This window comes from Podarcis filfolensis (assembly GCF_964270895.1).
Source record: "Podarcis filfolensis genome assembly, chromosome: 9".
Classification (NCBI taxonomy): Eukaryota; Metazoa; Chordata; class Lepidosauria; order Squamata; family Lacertidae; genus Podarcis; species Podarcis filfolensis.
In genome coordinates this window covers 55903429-55924377 of record NC_139610.1, presented here as the reverse complement: position 1 = coordinate 55924377, position 20949 = coordinate 55903429, and the positions used below count along the sequence as shown (strand labels likewise).

Below are 20949 nucleotides of genomic sequence, written 5' to 3'. Positions count from 1 at the left end.
GCCATAAAAGCTCCCCCAGCCACACACCCCTTTTAGGCCATGCCCCTCAGCATCCCTGCCCTGCACCCTCCTTTCTCAGGTGCCTTCTGTGCCAACTTTTAAACACCTGCTGAATACTCTTCTGTTCCACCGGGCCTATGCAGGCAATTAAGAGTGCACCCCCCACTTAATGTATATAATGGGTAAGATCAAGTAATATAGCATACCCTCCAAACTTCCCTATACAGGATTGCCTTTAGACGGCTCGGGGGGCCAGATAACTCCATACCCTCCTCCAATGAAAATAGGGACACTCTAAGGAAAAGTGGGACATTTTGGGATCAAATCAGAAACTGAGACGGCTTCTCTAAATCAGGGACATCTCTGGAAAATAGGGACACTCGGAGGGTTTGCTATAGAAGCTTTCTATGGTATGAAAAAAACACCATGGAAGGGTGGGTGGGAAGTCAATGGATGTGAGTGCTGTTTAAAAGAATTTGTAAATTCTGAAAACTTAATGAAAAGGTTCACTTCTAATGGTTTTATTGTTTGGATTTATGTTTTTATACTGTTGTAAACCACTGTGATATATCTTTATTATACAGTGGCATATAATTACCGTATTTTTTAAATAAATAAATAAATAGTGCTTTTGCCCAGCTGGAATGTGTCCCTGAACTGTGATAAGTTATCTTGCTTGTCTGGTTAGAGAGATATGCATATGTAAATGTGCACGTAGAAGCCTCTGACTTCTTTATGAAATGAAGCTCGGTCCGTCCTTCCACCCTTTCTCCCTTCCGATGTAGCAAATGGGACTGATGTAGGATATCATTATTTTAGTTGTGCTTTTTGTTTTAAATTACATCGTACAGTTGCTGGACTTTTTACACTGTTCCCCACTCTGTCAAGAGGAATGGTGGCATAGAAATAAAATTAAACAGCATTGGCATCCACGTCATTCTCTGAAGTAGGGAGTAGGTGATGAGGTAGGAACCTGCTAGCCCTATACAGAAGCCCTTCTCTTGAAAGGTTAGCTGCCTCCCAGCTACATAGTGAAGTCTAGATCCATCCAACAATGCTAGGTGGAAGATTAGCAAAATCTGCTTCTCGAAGAATCTTAACCATTTTTTTTTAAAGTTCTTGTCCATCAAATTAAATAGTAAAAGTGAACCAAATGCTGGTAGAGGTTTTGCGCCATTGTAAATGGTAGCGTTTACAAGTCAGCAAGTTAGAGAAGAGCCACCTGTTGCCGTAATTACCAATAAAATTTCTGCACATCACCCAGATTGCAACCAGATGCACTGGATTGGAACCAGAACAAGGTAGTTGCACTTTTAGCTCTCATTGAAATCAATGGGACTTAAGTTAGCTATGACTAACTTCTCACATGGATTTCAGTGGAATCCAATTTGCTCCGGATTCAACCCATTTTTGAAAAAACCAAACATTCCATTTTACAATATGGCACCGTGCCATTAGACTGACGTAAACAGGTATCATGTCAGTGTTGTATTTTCCAAAGCACAGAGACAAGTTGAGCTGAAGAAGGCTTATGATGACAACATATTTATGCACACACACATGCAATCAGTGCTCGGGATCTGTAGCTTAGTTGCCTTCCAGAAGTTTGGATGTTTAGTTCTAAGGCAGGCATGGCCAAACTTGGCCTTCCAGATGTTTTGGGACTACAATTCCCATCATCCCTGACCACTGGTCCTGTTAGCTAGGGATGATGGGAGTTGTAGTCCCAAAACATCTGGAGGGCCAAGTTTGGCCATGCCCATTCTAAGCATTGTCCTATGAGCAATACTCCTTTCTCCCACATCCACATAAGACTTTAGGAGTACTCGTCCACCGATGTATATGGGGAGTTGATGTAACTCGATGCTGTTGACATGGCTTTGGAGCTCCTGTGTGAGCAACCATTGAAGCTGGGTTCCTGTGAAGGAGCTCTTTTCTTGCGGCTAGACTTGGTGGTTTCTCCATCGTTGGGGTCAAATACCACCGACATGCTGGATTCCATTCTGGAAACTGTGTAAAGGCTACTTTGCCTGGTAGGGTGGAACCTGGTTGTCTTGAGTTCCAGTTCATCGTAACTAGATACTTCGATGAAAGGACACCACTGGAAAGCTCTCTTGAAACCAGCTCTGAACCTGAAAGCAAAGAAACCCAGTCACTCGCAATGTATTTGTACTGCAGGAGATATCAAACAGCATTATGTTGCAAGCTTAGGCGCCTAAAATGGTGGGGAGAGGTGGCGGTGTTTCAACATGTAGTACAGTTACTATAGCAGAAAATGTAATCAGGCTTGTGGGATGAAGGGGGAATGGAGAAAGGGGAACAAGCAGCACAAAGGGAACAAGGAAGTGTTTAACTGAGAAGGCACTCTTCACATGGATGTTTGCACATTCATCAGTGGGAGTTAAACATCTAGGGACCTGTTAGCATATCTGAGAAATGAACAGGACATGTAGAGGACATCTGGGGTGTACTTGTGCAAGACATCTAGAGTGCCAGAGGGAAACACTAAGGGAAAAGAGGCAAATTAGGTGAACCAATTAGATACTGAAGTGTCTATCATTAGCTTTTAAGGAACCCCAGTGTCTTAAGAACCGTATAAATATGAGGTATGTGTGATCTCTTGGACTTGGTCTCCTGCCCTTGTGCTGGACAGGAGAGCATGGGATCCCTGGCGGGCAGGTCACCTCCACTGGTCAACTGTTTTTGATTAGTCTGTAACCACAGAAAAGTCTTCAAGAAACAATTCTGTGAAGCTAACCAATTGAGTTTCTTAGCTTTAAGCTTTTAACTCGATTATTCAATTGCCTGTTTCGTGGTATAAACTTGCAATAAGCTTTAATAAATTCAATTTGTTTTGGATGCATGCCAGGGATCCAGGTGTCTGTCTGCCTAGTTATGTGACCTGGACCCTGTGATCCTCATCTGAGACCCTTCTTTGTGTGCCTCCTCCACAGGAGGTCTAGAAAGTAGCAAAACAAGGACAGGCCTTTTCTGTGGTGGCTCTCCACTTGTGGAATGCTCACCCACGGAAAACTTGCCTGGTGTCTTCATTACATAACTTTAAGTGCAAGGCAAAAACATTCTTTTTCTTCCAGGCCTTTGGCTAATTAAACAACCTATAGCCTTTTAAACAGAGGTATTGTTTTCATTTCTTATTATGGTATGCATTTCGGTGTTTTTATATTGTAAACCACCCTGTGATTTTTGCATAAAGTCCAGCTACAATCAGGTTAGCTTCTCCCCTCCAATAAAGGTTAGGTTAGTTATCTGGATTTGTAAAGACCTGCTGATAAAAGCCAAAGGACTGTGTATGTTTGATTCTATGTTGGAGGAGACTCTTGAGAGTCCCATGGACTGCAAGAAGATCAAACCTATCCATTCTTAAGGAAATCAGCCCTGAGGGCTCACTGGAAGGACAGATCGTGAAGCGGAGGCTCCAATACTTTGGCCACCTCATGAGAAGAGAAGACTCCCTGGAAAAGACCCTGATATTGGGAAAGATGGAGGGCACAAGGAGAAGGGGACGGCAGAGGACGAGATGGTTGGATAGTGTCTTCGAAGCTACCAGCATGAGTTTGACCAAACTTTGGGAGGCAGTGAAGACAGAAGTGCCTGGCGTGCTCTGGTCCATGGGGTCACGAAGAGTCGGACATGACTAAACGACTAAACAACAACAACAACATGTTTACAGATGTAGGCAATAACAGAAGCTCTGGGCAGGGACAGATGCATTATTTTCTGTATTAATAATGCCATTCATATGTTTTGAGACTGAAACAAGGTGAGAAATGTAGTTTAACTAGTGTTCCTATAGCCACCAGAGGCAAAATGCTTTGTTTGAGTTAAAGCAGGTGAATCAAAGTCAGATGAGAATTAAAAAGCAGACCAGTGCCTAACAGATGAATCGAAAAGCATAGTTCACATTTCAGGGAGCAGAAAGTAAACAATGTTTTCTGCTACTTCATTTTGTGTTCCAAGCCCAACATCTACACATCTTGCAATCCATTGCATCTTGCATAATATGGCAGGGGTGAGGGAAGCCGTGTCAGTCTGCTACAGTAAACACAAGGCGGAGTCTTGTAGCACCATATTGATGAACAGATTATTCTGGCATATGCTTGTAAATCTGTTAGTCTTTAAGGTGTAATCAGGCTCAGACATGAAGGGTTGCTAATTAAAAAAAATAATTCAATCCGTTCCTCATTGGCATTTCACAGTATCACTAAAGCAAAATGTGCTCCCGTGCCATTAAAAACTCATGGCGGGCAGGAAGTCAACTGGTGAACTGTTTCCTAGCATTTGTTTGTAACATTTCTATATTCTACCTCAGAGGAGCATTTCAGCTTCGTAACAAGCCAAGAAGTAGATCAGAGTAGAAGATACATTTCACAGCAGAAGACGAATTTGAATTTTGATTTCCCAAGTTAATACCCAATCAGGCCCTGCTGCACTGCAGTGGATAGACAGCGTTTTAGGTGTCATGTTGAGCAAACCTTCATCTGCTGAATTTCCAAGTGTCAAATGTGCAGGTTCCCCCCAAAAAGATGGCAATGCCACTCCGTGTCTGAGGATTCAGCTATACAGCTGCAAATAAAATGTTTTAAGTGTGTTTTAAGTGCAATATGCAATGTGACACTAGATGGCAATGGTGAGCCTTATGGAAAATTCAATGTATTTTAAAAATTACTTTAAAAAAGCATTTTCAGAACAGTTTTTATATGTGTCTAGATTGCACCTGAGTTCAATGAAATAGGCACGCAGTTCCTACTCATTATGTAGATAGAAGGGAAGTGGTGATAGTGTGAAACAGCATGAATCGGATTCTGTCTAGCAAATTCAAAGCTACTTTGTCATTCAGTGGGCTCCAGTGGCATCTCCTCCCTAGAATGTGCTGTATCAGGCAGAAAGAAGACTCAAGAAACCAAGGTGGTCATGTGCTCTGCTTTGCAGAGGCTTGCCCTCTGTCTGAAGCAGTCTTCTGCTTGAAATATAAAGTACTGCAAGATTCAAGGGAAAGTAGGAGGATATCTTGATTTGAAAATGTGAATAAGCGAAACGAAAATGCCCACAGTTGTCTGACAGGTTATTCCTAAATTACAGCCACAAATGCCTCATGGAATTCTGAGGCAATCTTACCTTTTATTGAGGCAGCAGTAGATGATCGGGTTGTACATGGTGGAGCTCATAGCAAGCCAGAAGGTGGCTAAGTAGACTTGCTGAATGTATTTCCAGCGGCCCAAGTTCTCATAGATGCCAGTGGCTATAAAATAAATGTGGTACGGCAACCAGCAGACTGCAAATGTCAGGACGACAACAATCATCATTTTAACCACCTGCAGAAAAGGAGAGGAGTTGTGGAAGAATGTGTGGACATGAATGTCTTTTAATCATTGAATTTTATTTTTTGAATAGAACTAAAATACAGGGAATACACACACACACACACACACACAATACAAGAACACTGAAACCAATAAAGAAACTCACTGATAATAATAATAATCCTGTCCATCTGACTGGGTTGCCCATAGTATATCATGTTTGTGGGATAACAAGCACACAAATGATAGCATATATGTCTTATTATATGACATGTGCATCATATTCAGAGATATGGAATTTGATCAGAAGCTTCCGTGTAGGAAATAGGCAGAAATCACAGTGTAATAATCTCTTTGACATAATAGCTCCTGAACGTCTTTTATTCTATGCAACACCAGATTATTAATGTTGCCCATTTGCCCATTTGCAGCTGTTAGAATTTGAGATAAATCTATCAACATTCTGGACATATGGATGATAATGGGAAGAGGCAAAGCAGAGTATTAAGCAGAGACAAACATGTGCCAATATCCTGCCCCCCCCCCCCCCCGGGCAGCACAAAGCATTCCAGCAGGGAACCAGGCCAAAGGATAGAGACTGAATTAGTTTTCATCAAGTTACTGTCCCTGCAAGGCTTAATGTGAGCAGCTGTTTTTCTGCAGGGCACTTTCTCCCTGGTGTGGCAAACATTGTTTTTTGAGAAGGGAATTGCCCACACAGAATTTACATCTGAATCTCAAGGCGCTTGATTTAGTGACCTCTGTGATTTAAGAAAAAGCAACTATCTGCATTTGGGCTTGCTGAATGGCTAGCTAGATCTCTTTTATGATTCACAGACCACAAACACATAATGAATACCACCTTCCACTTCTCCATTACTTGATCTTTATTGTGCTGTTGTGTGTGGTTTAGTTTTAGTTTTTAGTTTTAAGTTTGTTGTCTAGTCACTTTGGGGGTCAGCAGGTCAAAAAGCCAGCGACTGTATGAACGGATAAAACAAAGGACTTGACACATGAAGCGATGAAGTGGACCCTCTTGAGAATGGTCAGATAAGGAACACTTAACTTCATTCATTTCCCTCTACTTCAAAAGTAATAACCATAAACAGAATATGGAATTCCTTGACCAGAGGTTCTCAGTGGAGCACAAAGGATAGAACAGAAAGAAAAAGTCTAGGTCAGGGGTCAGCAAACTTTTTCAGCAGGGGGCCCATCCACTGTCCCTCAGACCTTGTGGGGGGCCAGACTATATATATATATTTGGGGGGAGAACAAATTCCTATGCCCCACAAATAACCCAGAGCTGCATTTTAAATAAAAGCACACATTCTGCTCATGCAAAAACACCAGGCAGGCCTCACAAATAACCCAGAGATGCATTTTAAATAAAAGGACACATTCTACTCATGTAAAAATATGCTGATTCTCGGACCATCCGCGGTCTGGATTTAGAAGGCGATTGGGCCGGATCCAGCCCCCGGGCTTTAGTTTGCCTACCCATGGTCTAGGTTATGCATTAAACAAGAAGGAAAGATTAAATACTCTTTAAATGAGGAGAAACCCACAATACTCTTTTTTAAAAAGATGGTTGTCAGAAAGGACACTAAAATAAGATGCGCTGGGATGGCTTCAAGGGCACCCACCTCCCCTGCAAGCTTAGAGAGGTGTAGAGGAGGTGAATGCATAGATTTATCAGTGGGCATCCTTTTTCCCTTTGGCATAGTTATGACTGTAGCTCCATGGTAAGAGGATCTGCCTTGTGGTGGAAGGTTCCAGGCTCAATCCACATCACATCCAGGTAAGACTGGGGTTGTGCTTTATGTGGAACCCCAGAAAGATGCTGCCAGTCAGTGTAGACAATACTGAGTTAAATAGACCAACCTTTTGATTTGGTATAAAGCAGCTTCCTATTTCAGTGCTAATTTTTTTGCTGCCCCCGTTTCTCTCTGTTTATGCTTTAGGCAGGATGATGCCTGAAAGCAAAGAAGCCACAATGCCATGACACACAACATCAAAAGTGGGTTTGTTCATGTCTTGTTGTTCCCGTGGGTCATGTCTTCTGGCAGCTTGTGGATGATGGAAGCCTTCTTATAACTGTTAACTGAATGCTTTCCCCAGTGTTGTGACCTGCCCGTCCTGTGTCACTGCAGACTCAGAGATCTGCTTCTGTTATATGTAGAACTGACCAAAAAAAAAGAAAAAATACTCCTGTGCCCACCACTGAAATTGGTAGTGCTGAAAAAGATGATGGAGATAACTTTTACTAAAAAACCGGAGGCATTTCTATTAAGTATTTTAGATAAAGAGATCCCAAAAAATCTAAGAGAGGTATTCTTGTATGCATCCGCAGCGGCTCGTATACTTGTGGCCAAGGGATGGAAAGATCACGAGGCTCCAAAAATAACAGATTGGCAAATCAAATTACAGGAATTGGTGGAGACGGCTCAACTGACTAGTAAACTCAGAGGAAAATCAAATCAAAAATTTGCGGAAAAATGGGATGGTTATAGAAGATATGTTCAAAAATACAATAATAGTTTTGACTCTGTGCTAGCATTCAAGTGATAAAGGAACTAAAAGGAGGTGGACAACAATTAAGGATTTATACTTTTTCAGAATGTATTAGAAAAATTATATAGAAAGGTTTATTGTTTTGTGTACATTCAAATGTAAGATAAAATATATGCAAAAGGGACTTGACAGGAAGTCAAAGTTGAAGAAAAGATTTTGGAAGATAAAAGATAAAAGGGGAAAAATATTTACTTTCATTATTATCATTTTATGTGTGGGTGTGGGTGTGTGGGTGTCTGCACATATGTGTGTTGTTGAATGCAATGTTTGGGAGGAAATAAGACAGTAAATAACAAATAACAAACTAAAAAAAAGAAAAAGAAATTGGTAGTGCTGGTGATCCAAGAATTAATACTGCATTTATTTAGAGTTATCTCCATGCATTCATTAATTTTCACATTCTTTTTGACCATCAAGCAGTTTTCCCCAACCTTGGGTCTCCAGCTGTTTTTGGACTACAACTCCCACCATCCCTAGCTAGCAAGACCAGTGGTCAGATTGATGGGAATTGTAGTCTAAAAACAGCTGGAGACCCAAGGTTGGGAAACACTGAAGTAGGGCACCAGCAGTTGAAGGCCACTGGGCCAAATCTGTCCACCCTCTGTGATGCCATCAACACATCAATTTTCAACTGCAGCAGGGAAAGAGAGATACAGATGAGTATTATTTATGTCAAAATAAATTGGCAGTAGGCAATTTTGGGGTGGGGCAACAGGGAGTTTTGGCTCAGCAACTTCCAAGGTGGCTGGAGGGTAAAAAATAATTGTTCCCATCAATGAAGACATGAAAAATTAGTTATAGTGGAAAGGTTTGGTTTTGAGGGGTTACTATGTGTCAGCCAACATTCATCCTTAAATATTTATCTGGAAGTGCAGTTGCATGTCTTAAGCAGTAATATTTACATGCTGCTCAGCAACACATGCTCTCCAGGTAGTTTGCAGTAAATAATACTAACAACAACAATAACAGCAGCAGCAGCAACAACAAGAAATTGTTTAAAGCAATTTAAGCACCTCCATGAAATTAGAACTAAACAAAATCAGCAACAGCATGAAACAGTCTAAAAGCAGCAACGTCAAACAACATCAGTACAAAGATGAAAACAGTACTTCTAGATTTTAACATTTTAAATGATTCTATGGTTACAAGACATGGTAAAATAAATAAAAGTGTTGAAAGGACTCCAGAAGGTGTGGAACCACTGAAAAGAGTTTCTATTGTTTTGATTGCTCCTGCAATTGCAATGATCAATCTATTTCCGCACAAGAAGTTTGAAGACATGCCAAATCATTGCTTCACCGCTATGAATTTGGAGGATTTGGAAAACTGCGTCTTAGAATGATAGAATCATAGAACTGTAGAGTTAGAAGGGACCCCAAGGGTCAACTTGTCTAAGTAAGGTAGGAATCTCAACACACAGTCCCCCATCCAATTTGAAACCAGACCAGACCCTGCTTAAGCTTTGCAAATATGCTAGCTGCTTTATTACTGCACTCTGGGAGGAATAAAACTAGTGCTTTTCCTCAGTGCTACTTTAGTCCTATAAATATAGAAAATTGTAGTCCAGCTCTCCTCCTACTGCAATAACTACCACTTACATTTTAACAGTGTGCATTTATTTATTGCATTTTCTCCCAACACAAGAACATTTCCTTGTAAAGAGTAGGCAGCATATACTTAAAGAGAAAATATTTTGCTTTTGTTCATGGATGGCTTCTTTCCCTATCATTGAAGTCCATTTCAGATTGAAGCTGCTAAAATGGAATAGGAAACATGTACCTCTCTAGATGTTGTCAAGACTCCCTCTTTCATCATCCCTGACCATGTTGGCTGGGTCTGAAGGGACTGGAATCTAACAAAATCTAGAGAGACATAGGTTCTCCATTCCGGCTGCTAGTCATAAAAGAGAAGAAGGAAACATGACCTCAGTACTGAGCACTCACACTTTGCTCCTCCTCTCTGCTTTGGTCACATGTTTTGCATTATTAAACATTATGGGATTGCATTATGAGTTTTCCCATCCTTCCTGCCCTTGGGGAAAGTGGGGTCTTTCAACATGATGTCACATCACCTTTTTTTTTTTTTGCACTACTAGGAGTGCAATTCTATCTATGGGACTTACTTCCAGGTCAGTGGGTATTGGATAGCACCTAAATGCAATTGCTGCAGTAGTTGGTGGATTGTAACTGAAAGGAAATATGATGCAGGTAAAGAAGAATGGAAGGCAAAGATGTCTATGGCAATATCTCCAAGAGCCAACTTTGTGTGGTGACAGCAACATAGAAGAGGTTGGGATGAAAGAAGGAAGAAAGTGCGTGGCTTTGCAACACTGGGGGTGTTCTATGAGGGTATAATTTGCGTGTCTGTTAGCTGAGCTCTACAAATCAGCATCTGTGTGCATCTATAGAGATAGATTGTGCTTATGTTCAAAGTAACACGTGAACGAGCCTTCTGTTATACATAAAAACATATGGAAATGTTGAATTAAGGGTGAAATCCTATGGACCTCCAAAGTGTGTGAGAGAGGTCTGTTGCTGTCCAATGCTAGATCCCACAGGGAAAGCAGCAAGGCTGCTCAGGACCATGGATAGCTCCAAGTGAGCAACTTGCTCCAACTTTCGTCCAGAGCAGACCGGGAGCCTTTAAGTCACTGTTTCCTGACTATCTCCTCCAGACTCTATCTGCTAATGGAGAACTTCAGAGCTTTAAAGCGCCAACCCCCTGTACTGAAGACAGGAATGCTTTGTCTATCCATAGCCTTCTGCTGGTGGGAGGCATCTGGTTCCTCAGGCTTAGGGGAAAGTGCCCAATAGGGTCCAGGCTCTCATCACAGAGGCCCTGGTGGCTTGGGAATTTATTCTGGGGGCTCCTGTTTGACAGCTTTGAGTGCAGTGGTTTGCTGATTTCCAGCAGTCAACTCTGACTCTGTGTCTAGATAGCTGCTGGATTCAGGGATCATGATAGTTGCACTGTCCTGGCTTCTCTGCAGGTGGTAATAGCAAAAGTGGGGCATTTCAGGATTGCAACAGGGGAAGGTTGTGATTTCTGGATCCAAAGCCCCTCATTCCCAGATGCCTTCTCACCCTGGGAAAAAAAAGATCTGCAAGCCCTGACACTGCACATCTATTTTCTGAATCAATGATGGAGAAAAATTGAAAAAGCAAAAGAAAATCAAACGAGGATAAAAAATGGAAAAGCCACCCCATTTTCGTTTTTTAAAAACACTATTAATTATTTTTAAGTTGTATAACAAATGTAACCAATAAAAATAAATTAAAGAGAGGAAAGAACATTACAAAATCTGGACCTTAACCAATTGAACAAATTCAGAAACAAAAATATGAAGATGTTTCTTTGTGAAGAAAACTTTTGAATAAATGTAAAGGGTTACAAAAACAACAACAAGAAGAAGACGAACATTTAACAAATCCATATATTGGCACACACCCTAGGGACTCTCCTTCTGTTGTCTGAAATATTTGCATAAGCAATAAATTTATACCAGTCTCCTGCAAATTTTTCTCTGCATTTACTTCCTCTAGCTATTCTTAGTGTACATGTAAGTTTCTCTGCTAGGGCTACCTGCCAAATCCTTTTACACAATGCTGTTAAATCAGCTCCATTAAGGTCCTTCCAAAAGCTGGCAATAGTCATGCGCGCAGCTACAAAATTAGCCAAGCAGGGATTTATCAAGTCTGTATTATCATCTGTAAATACATTCAGTAGCACAGGCTCTGGGGTCTTCCTAACAGATGGTTAGGGGATTTTACCCATGCTGCACCTTGACTTGGACAAGCCTAGCAGGGCTTAGGAAGTGGTGACTCCTCTGCTAAAGACTCCACTCCTTTGTTACTCCAAAGTAGGGAAGACTGGGATCAGGTGGATGGTGTGCCTGCTCAGTCTGCAGTCCAGCTGCTGGTTTTGGGTTCTTTATCTTTAAATTACACCTGTAGTGGACAGCTCTTCAAAGAGAAGTCTGCCTTCTGCAGAGTAGGGCGCACGGCCACACCAGGTAACAAACAGCCACTCCAGACTTTGTTCTAAGCTCAGCTCTGATGCCACTGTCCCATTTTCAACCTTTTATCTGTCTTACGTTCCAGAAATGCTGACTTGTCTATAGTATGGCATCATTAGTGGACTGAAAAACAGTACCCAGTACCACAGGCAAAATTATTATTATATTGTCATAAATCATCCAGCAATTTTCACGGCAAATTGCATTTCTCCACTCCATTTCATCCGTTCCCAGTGGGTTAGGTTGTTCCTTGCATTGAGCTGGCAGGCATATGGCGTCAATCAATCAATATGATTAAGCACTTGGTGATCAGTCTGGCTGTTTCTCACCAGCTTCTCCCAAGTTCTGCTTTATCCTAAGGAATCGGCAGATAATTTATTTATTTTTATCCAGCAACCTGACGTGTCACTTTGAAAATCTATAAAAGTGTATAAATGAGTGCACCTTTCCATCAATATTTATCCTTCCTGGAAACTGTAGTTTGTTAAAGGTGCCAAGAATTGCGAGGAGCTAAAATTCCTGGAGTGGTTCAACACTCAAGTCCTCTTAACACACAAGCCAGTGTGGTGTAGTGGATAAGAGCGGTAGACTCGTAATCTGGGGAACCGGGTTCGCGTTTCCGCTCCTCCACATGCAGCTGCTGGGTGACCTTGGGCTAGTCACACTTCTTTGAAGTCTCTCAACCCCACTCACCTCACAGAGTGTTTGTTGTGGGGGAGGAAGGGAAAGGAGAATGTTAGCTGCTTTGAGACTCCTTAGGGTAGTGATAAAGTGGGCTATCAAATCCAAACTCCTCCTCCTCCTCCTCCTCCTCCTCCTCCTCTCCTCCTCCTTCTTCTTCTTCTTCTTCTTCTTCTTCTTCTTCTTCTTCTTCTTCTTCTTCTTCTTCTCTCCCCCAGAGAAGTCTGGGAACTGTAGCCCAGGGAGTCCTCTATCAACTCAGCCCCATTAACAAAGGTGCTTTGGGTGAAGCCATGATCATTTAAAGTGCCATGATATTGTTTAAAATGTTTAGTGCAGATGGGGCCCTAGACTCAACATGCACCTTGGCAGAGGTGAGGGACCTTCTTTTCTACTGACTGTCACATTCCCTTGGAGGTCATTCCCATGGCAAGAAAGGGCAGATCCAGAACCAAAAGGACGCCCCCTTTCTCTCTCTTTCTGCCACTCCCTTCCTCTCTGTCACCCCTCCTCCTCAGATGAAATTAGGCCAAGGCCCCCATGTTGCCCACCTTCCAGCTCTATGACATCCAGTTTCTAATTCAAGGAGAATGAGGAGGTGGGGGAAGAGGAGCTGACACATAAAGCCAGTGATTGGCAACCAGTTCCCTTTCCCCTAGTAAGGGCATTGTGCTACATAGATTCCTGAAGAAGACCTGAGGCTTCTTCATTTGCCTGGAATATAGATGGGATGCATGGTTTGCATTAGGGAACATTGTTTGACACCCCTGACATGGCATTCTTGTGGAAGAATGAAACAGGAGCACAGATGGGGAAAGGTATTTCAGTGGTTACTAGCCATGACGGCTATGTCCTGCCTCCACTGTCAGAGGCAGTATGAACCTGAACAGCAGTTACTGGGAATCACAGGTGGGGATACTGATGTTGCCCTCATGTCCCACTTGCAGGCTTCCCACAGGCAACTGGTTAGCCACTGTGAGAACAGGATGCTGGACTAAATAGGCCATAGGTTTGATCCAGCAAGCTCTTTTTATGTTCTTATGTCACAGAACAGAATTTTCTGTTCTTAGCATAATAATGGGCAAAGCTAAGAGCAACCACCACAAACCCTCTTGCAAAACTGATTGAGCTATCCTTATCAAAGGGGTCTTGGTTTCAAGCAGGGCCAGACTGAGGTTTGATGAGGCCCTAAGCTACTGAAGGTAATATATGTCCAGTTGTCCTTTGTCAACAACAAATTGTCACTGTTTTTTGTGTTGAACATGGGCTATATGGTAATTTATGGACCTAATAGGTATCTAAAGCCATTTGCACATGTAGAATGTAGGCACCCTATATATAGAAATGAGCAAACCAGTGATATTTTTGGGAGCAGGCTAGCAGGCAGGGCCCTTTACTTACATCAGGAGCCTACACAACACAAAACACTGTTGCTGCGTGTAGGTTTTGTTTTATTTATTTTTTTATCTTATATTTTGGAAACAGACATCCAGTTGTTGTTTTTTTACATTTTTGGGGGGCCCCTAAGAGAGTGGGGCCCTAAGCTACAGCTTGTTTAGCTTATATGTAAATCCGGCACTGGCCTCAAGAGGATTACAACAAAATTGCAATGCCATCAAGTTTTCCAAGCACCTCAGCAATAAACTATTTCTTTGTCCTTTGGAGTTGCCTTTTAACAACCACAGTAAACTTTGCACAGAAAGTGGAATTGATGGCCCAAAATGAAATACTGGATGCTTGCAAAGGCTAATGGCAGAGAAGCACCTATCTTTTTCTATTTGAAAATAACATGGATGCAGGGATACTTGAGACTCATCTCCTGCAGCCTAATTAATATTCTGCGCACTATCAATCCATGCAATTGCTAAGTGCATGAATGATGCCACCTCTAGTTTGGTTCTGAGCTGCATGAAGCAATTGTCAATATTGATAAGAGAACCCCATTAAAAAAAATAAGAGTGAAAAGACAGAACTTGTTTGACACATAAAACACCATTTATTTGGAAGAGGCCTCTGTTCTTTGGGAGAAGTCATTTGGTTTGAATGAATCACAGGGAAAGTCAAGGTGTGGGAGCATATCTGCATTGCTACGCATTAAATCCATTTATTACCAAGTTTGATATCAACAGACCTTTTGCCCTCCCAATTTTAGTGTTAAATTAAGAGCTGGAAATTGAATTAATTGCTATTCCGTTAGCAGAGTGTAAGGAAATTTGTTCCATTGCCTTTAGTAGTGGGATGGTTAAATAAATAGTATGCAGTGGCAGGAAAGTTGACGTTAACAGGCTTAATTCAAATTAGAGATGCCTGTGAGAATATAGATGAGATTTCTGAAAAAAATGCTCTTTCTTTCCGGATGTTTGGAACAAAAAATGGAGAAGCAGGTGGTTATTATAAATCCTAGCTCTGATCTGCCAGAAAGATCTGTGAGCAAAAGCAAGTCTCCTCTTTCACCAGTGTTAGGCTACTGAAAGGAGGAAAAACCCATTGCATCCAGAATTCTAGAATCTGCTCAGCTAGAGGTACAGAAACTACTCCCAAGCATATGTGAAGATTGTTGGCAACACTGCTGATCACTGGAGCCAGCCAAAAGAGAATTTGCTGCCTCAGGTAAATATGGGTTTATTGCTTGTCTTGCTCCACACAAACCATGAGTGGTAACCAAAGCTTTGTTCATGGATTTACAGCTTGTGGTTTTCCTGGAGGAGACAAACTGAGCCCGAATTTGGATGACATGCTAAGCCAAACAATGGCTTCTCTTCAGAGTAGCACAGCAGCAGCACCAGAGGGGGAACAAAGCAGCCACAATATCCTCTCTGGGAACCCACCGGCTTGCGATAAACCATGGTTTGGCTCTATGATCTGAACCAGTGGTTTGCTCAAGGCAAGCCAGTGAATATTATAAGTCCTCTTCAGGCATTACAACTGTGATGGGGCAACTAGAGTAGAAAAGCACTCTTGGTCTGCACTTTTAGCTTGTCTCTGTCATCACATGACTTGTGCCAGCTTCCTTTTTTCTGGTGGAACTTCTGCAGCAGGGGAGCAAGCAATGAAGCCCTCCACATGTTTGCTTCCCTGCCCTGGCTGGCTAAATCCGTGAGATCAGGGTAGGGTGTTTGGACCTTGGAGGTGATTCATGCCTCCTTGAAGGAAGGAGTGATTCTTAAAAGCCTTAAGGTGGTGCTCCAGTTCGTTCTTAAATCCATCTCAGTCTGGCATAATAATAATAATAATAATAATAATAATAATAATAATAATAATAATAATATTTATTTATACCCCGCCCTCCCCATCCACGGCCGGGCTCAGGGCGGCTAACAAGCAATAATAAAAACAAATTGAATGAATACAACTTAAAAACAAGATTAAAATACAACATTAAAATATTGAAACATTAAAATATTAAAATGCAGCCTCATCACAGGAGGAGAAAGGAAAAAGAAAAAAGAAAAAAGGAAAAAGAAAGAAGAAAGAGGGGGAGGGAATCAAATTGGCTCCAAGCCAAAGGCCAGGCGGAACAACTCTGTCTTACAGGCCCTGCGGAAAGAAATCAGATCCTGCAGGGCCCTGGTCTCATGAGGCAGAGCGTTCCACCAGGTTGGAGCCAGTGTTGAAAAGGCCCTGGCTCTGGTTGAAGCTAATCTTCCTTAGGGCCTGGGACCACTAGGGTGTTGCTATTTATGGACCTTGAGGCTCTCCGTGGGGCACACCGGGAGAGGCGGTCCCGTAGGTACGAGGGTCCTAGGCCGTGAAGGGCTTTAGGTGCAGCTATGGAATGGCAATAGTCTTGGTGAGTGATTTGGGCAATGGAAGTTCTGCCCTGATCATTCTCCCACACCTTACAGAAGCTTTTGAAACCATCCACCATGTTATTCTTCTGGGTCACATACCAGGGTTGGGCTTAGCACGAAGTGCATTACAATGTGTTCAACGGGGCATACATCCAGCATATGCAGGATTACATCCTTAGAGATTTCTTTGTTCTGAGCATTGCTTTCAAATAAATTTTCTTCTGCACTTCTTCTTTACAGTGTCTGGCACAGCGAGTGATTTCTCACTTTATCACCACCACCAGACCTTTGACAGATCCTTAGCAGCAGAAGGACTCTTGCTAACAGAAAAGGAGATGGTGGCACCAACCTAGAAAATTGCCTTGTAAAGGATTTGGCTGTTGTTTCATTATAGCATTTAGCCTATAAGCTGAAGATAATGGGAAGCTTTTTAATGGATGACATGGTACATGGTGTTCCCATTCTCACTCTTTACAGACCATGCTAATGACCTAAATGTAGCATTCCAGAATGGTACTTTCAGCATATATTTAGCCAGTTTTGATTTCTCTCTCTCTCTCTCTCTCTCTCGTTCCTTGTGCTTCAATATTAAGCATAGTGATCTGCTCTTTGGGACAAATGAGTGTTGATTTACTGCATAGGTCAACAACCATTCTGAGTCCAGGGGCAGATACAGGCAACCTCTTGGCATCACAAGAGAGACACTGATGATGCTAAAAACCCACCCATCCACTGCAAAACAAGCAACACATTATAAATACCCCCCAAAACAAATAAAAGACCAAAAACACGAACAGAGCAGACAAGTCTTGCTGGGGGAGAAGGACCATAATTGAGTGGTAGAGCATCTGCTTTGTGTACAGAAGGTCTTTGGTTTAATCTCTGATATCTCCAGATAGGACTGGGGAAGTCTCCTTGTCTGAAAACTTGGAGACTCACTGCCAGTCAGTGTGGACTATATTGAGCTAGATGAACCAATGTTCTGGTTTGGTATAAGGCAGCTTTTTATGTCCTTATTGCTCCAACCCCTACCCCCAAAACGAAAAGTGAGAGCAAAAGTCACATTTTAGTTTAGCAGGCACAATGTCTGTGGGCAATGTGTTGGGGATCCCACATCAGTAATCTGGAGTAATCAGTAATTTCACTCATTGCAAAATTCTAACTTGTATGTGGATAACTACAAGAGAATTTGGGTATTAAAATGGTTTTCAAATTGTATATCTGAATTTGAGCTTTTGGGTCAAGCTTAAACTTTGGAAGATGTGCTCCAAATGTTTTTGTATCAATGCAATATGGATAGCTTTGACATGCAGTTACCAAAGTAGGTTTCTGCCTCTCAGATATGACATTTGACCGCTCTTAAACAGCAGAAGGTTGCAACTAAATCTTGCACACAATTAAGCTGGCATCAAGCTTCAGAAAAACTGCTGCTGAAATAGTTCTAGGGTGAAGGAGAGAGCATTTGTTTTGTACAAGGTGCTCAATGCTCCAGCAATCTCAGTTACTAGAGCAGAAATTAATCTGGCACATAAAAATGAGTCCGTCAAATACTGCCCACCGGCAACCCTTTATCAGCACTGCAGCCACCACTGCAAGGGGAGGAGTAGAGATTTGAATTCTAGGTAAGCTGTCACTCATGGCTTGAATTGCTATAGTGGCATCTAAACTCACAGACTGAGGGGTGCTTGGGGAGGGGAGCAGGACAGCCCTTTGCTCACCTCTCTCCTTGAGAGGCCTTCGTACAAACTGCCACAGCTGTTGGAAGAGGTGGCGCCTGACCTGGAGAAATGTGCTTGTTGTGCTCAGAAGCCAGGAGGCAGTGTGATGTAGTAGTTAGAGGGCTTATCCACACATACATCTTGCCTGCTGTTTTCCAGGCACAGGTCTGAGCTCTGAAGCTCATATCCAAGTGCTTTCCCCTCCCTGCCCCCAGAGCATTTCCTGCAAAAATAGGCCTACTCTTTAAAGCTGAAGTGCAAAACTGGTAATTTGGGTTTTCTGTGGATTGCTGTTTGCTCCAATTCAGCTTTAAAGAGTAGATCTTCATGGGGAAAGCTCTGGAGCAAAAGAAAGAGTCCTCAGACACAGAGATCTGAGGCGTGGACCATGCCTGGGAAGCACAGAGAAAAGGTAAGTGTAGATAAACCCTAGGACCTGGGAGACCAGGGTTCAAATTCCCACTTGGCTATAAAGCTCACGGGGTGACCTTGGGTCAGTTCAATTCTCTCAGCCTAACTTACCTCACAGGATTGTTGTGAGGGAAAAATGAGGAGGATGAAAATTATATGTACTACCTTGGACTCCATGGAGGAAAGGCAGGATAAAAATGCAATCAGAAAAACAGTAAGTAATCCTTCTGACTGGGATTCTGAAGTAGGGAATGAGTGAATATGTCAATATCACTCTAAAGTACTACTGAACTTTCACAAGGGTTTAAGAACTGGACTTAAGACTGGAGAAGCTGGAATTTACAGGTTCTCCCATGTCTTGTCTTGTAGTTAATCCTATACTCTGCATTTTCAACCCTCTTAGTTTCACTGACAAAATGAAAAGGAGGTAGTAAAATGGCTCATCCAGTTCCCTCTTGTGCTAGGCACAGAAATACTGGTGTGACCCAATTCCTCTTTGCACACCCTATATTGTTGTTGTTGTTGTTATTTCTATACCACACTATACCTGAAGGTCTCAAGGCGATTCACATAAATATCAAATACATAAAATCAAAACAAAAACAACAACCCAATAACACGCCCCCCCCAGAGAGCCAGCATTTTAAAAAGGGTATAGGAAGTAGATCAAGTCAGGCAAAGGCCTGGTTAAAAAGGAACGTTTTTGCCTGGTGCGTAAAGGTGTATAATGAAGGCGCCAGGTGAACTTCCACAGATGGGAAGCCACTGCAGAGAAGGCCTGTTCTTGTGTTGCCACCCTTTGGACCTCTTGAGAAGGAGGCACACGAAGGAGGGCCTCAGAAGATGATCTCAGGGTCTGGGTGGGTTCATATGGGAAGAGGCAGTCCTTGAGGTATTGTGGTCCTGAGCCGTTTAAAGCTTTATAGGTCAAAACCAGCACTTTGAATTGGGCCCGGAAACTAATTGGTAGCCAGTGCTGTTGGACCAGGATCGGTGTAATACGCTCAAACCGTCTTGCTCTGGTGAGCAACCTGGCCACTGAATTCTGCAACAGCTGAAGTTTCCGAACCGACTTCAAAGGCAGTCCTATGTATAACACATTGCATCTGGTAAGCATAGACAACAGTAGTTAGGCTATCCCTGTCCAAATAGGAGTGTTGCTAGGCCACTAGTCAAAGCTGCTGGAAGGCACTCCAGGCCACTGAGTAATAGCAAAGGATCCAGGAGTACCCCCAAGCTACAGACCTGCTCCTTCAGAGAAAGTGTAACCCCATCAAAAGCAGGCGATCTCCCACCCATCCGGTTTAGGAAACCACCCACTAACCCACCCTCAGTCTTATCTGGATTGAGTTTCAGTTTGTTGGCTCTCATCCAGTCAATTACTGAGGCAAGACACTGGTCCAGAACTTCCACTGCCTCACCTGCAGATGTAAAGGAGAAATAGAGCTGAGTGTCATCAGCATACTGCTGACAACATACTCCAAACTTCCGGATAACCCCACCCAGCAGTTTCATGTAGATGTTAAATAATGTAGGGGATAGAATTGAGCCCTGTGTAACCCCACATTGAAAGTTCCATGGGGCTGAAAAGCACTCCCCAAGTAACACCCTCTGGGAGTGACCATACAAGTAGGACTGGAACCACTGCAAAGCAGTGCCACTCACTCCTAGTTTGGAGAGTTGCTCCAGAAGGATACCATGGTTGATGGTATCAAAAGCCGCTGAGAGGTTGAAAAGAATTAATAGGGAAATGTTTCCCTTGTCTCTCTCTTGACAGAGGTCATCATACAGAACGACCAAGGCAGTTTCTGTGGCAAAACCAGGCCTAAACCCTGATTGAAATGGATCCATAAAATCAGCTTCTTCCAAGAGCACCTGGATCTGGTCTGTGACCACTCGCTCCAGAACCTTCTATAGAGATGCCAGTAACTCAAATACAGCCAATCCAGGCCACACGTCTTTTATTTATTTTAGATTGTATTCTCCCTCATCTCCAATGTTGACAGCTGGTAAGAATATTTTTATTAAAACAAAAAGACGGAGAGGCAGATACTGTATGTTTTTACAGCTTCCCCCCGAGAACAGGCACACACTGTCCTCTAGCCGGTCCTCAAATGCCTGTGCAATCAGAAAAGATGCTAACAGTCACACCTGAAATTGAAAGTGCCATGGTTCTTTTCAGTGTGACTGAAAAAATAAAAAGGAGGTGGGAAACCCATCAGCCAAACATTTCAGGCCATACATTATGCAAAAGGCAGTACCCGCTCAATCAGGGAGAAGCAGGACTTCATTAATGTCATGGATGAAAGTCAGGTTGATAAATGGCATCATCATTTTAACCAAGGCCATTGGGAGCTCTTTCATTAGTGCTTAGAATATTTTTTTTAAGCCATAGTGAAGTCAGAACCGACAGCAGAGAAGACAGGATACTGACATCCTGT

General features: G+C 42.5%; 1 protein-coding gene across 1 annotated transcript in view; it reads right to left on the bottom strand.

The window, feature by feature from the left end:
* Nucleotides 1-613: 613 nt before the first annotated feature.
* Nucleotides 614-20949, bottom strand: part of TACR3 (tachykinin receptor 3) — a 33964-nt gene continuing 13628 nt past the window's right edge. The window contains exons 4-5 of the mRNA XM_083571562.1: nucleotides 5137-5333; nucleotides 614-2132 (exon numbers count right to left, since the gene is read on the bottom strand). Coding sequence (XP_083427688.1) covers nucleotides 1817-2132; nucleotides 5137-5333 — 513 coding nt within the window. The 3' untranslated portion in view covers nucleotides 614-1816. The remainder of the gene's footprint in view (nucleotides 2133-5136; nucleotides 5334-20949) is intronic.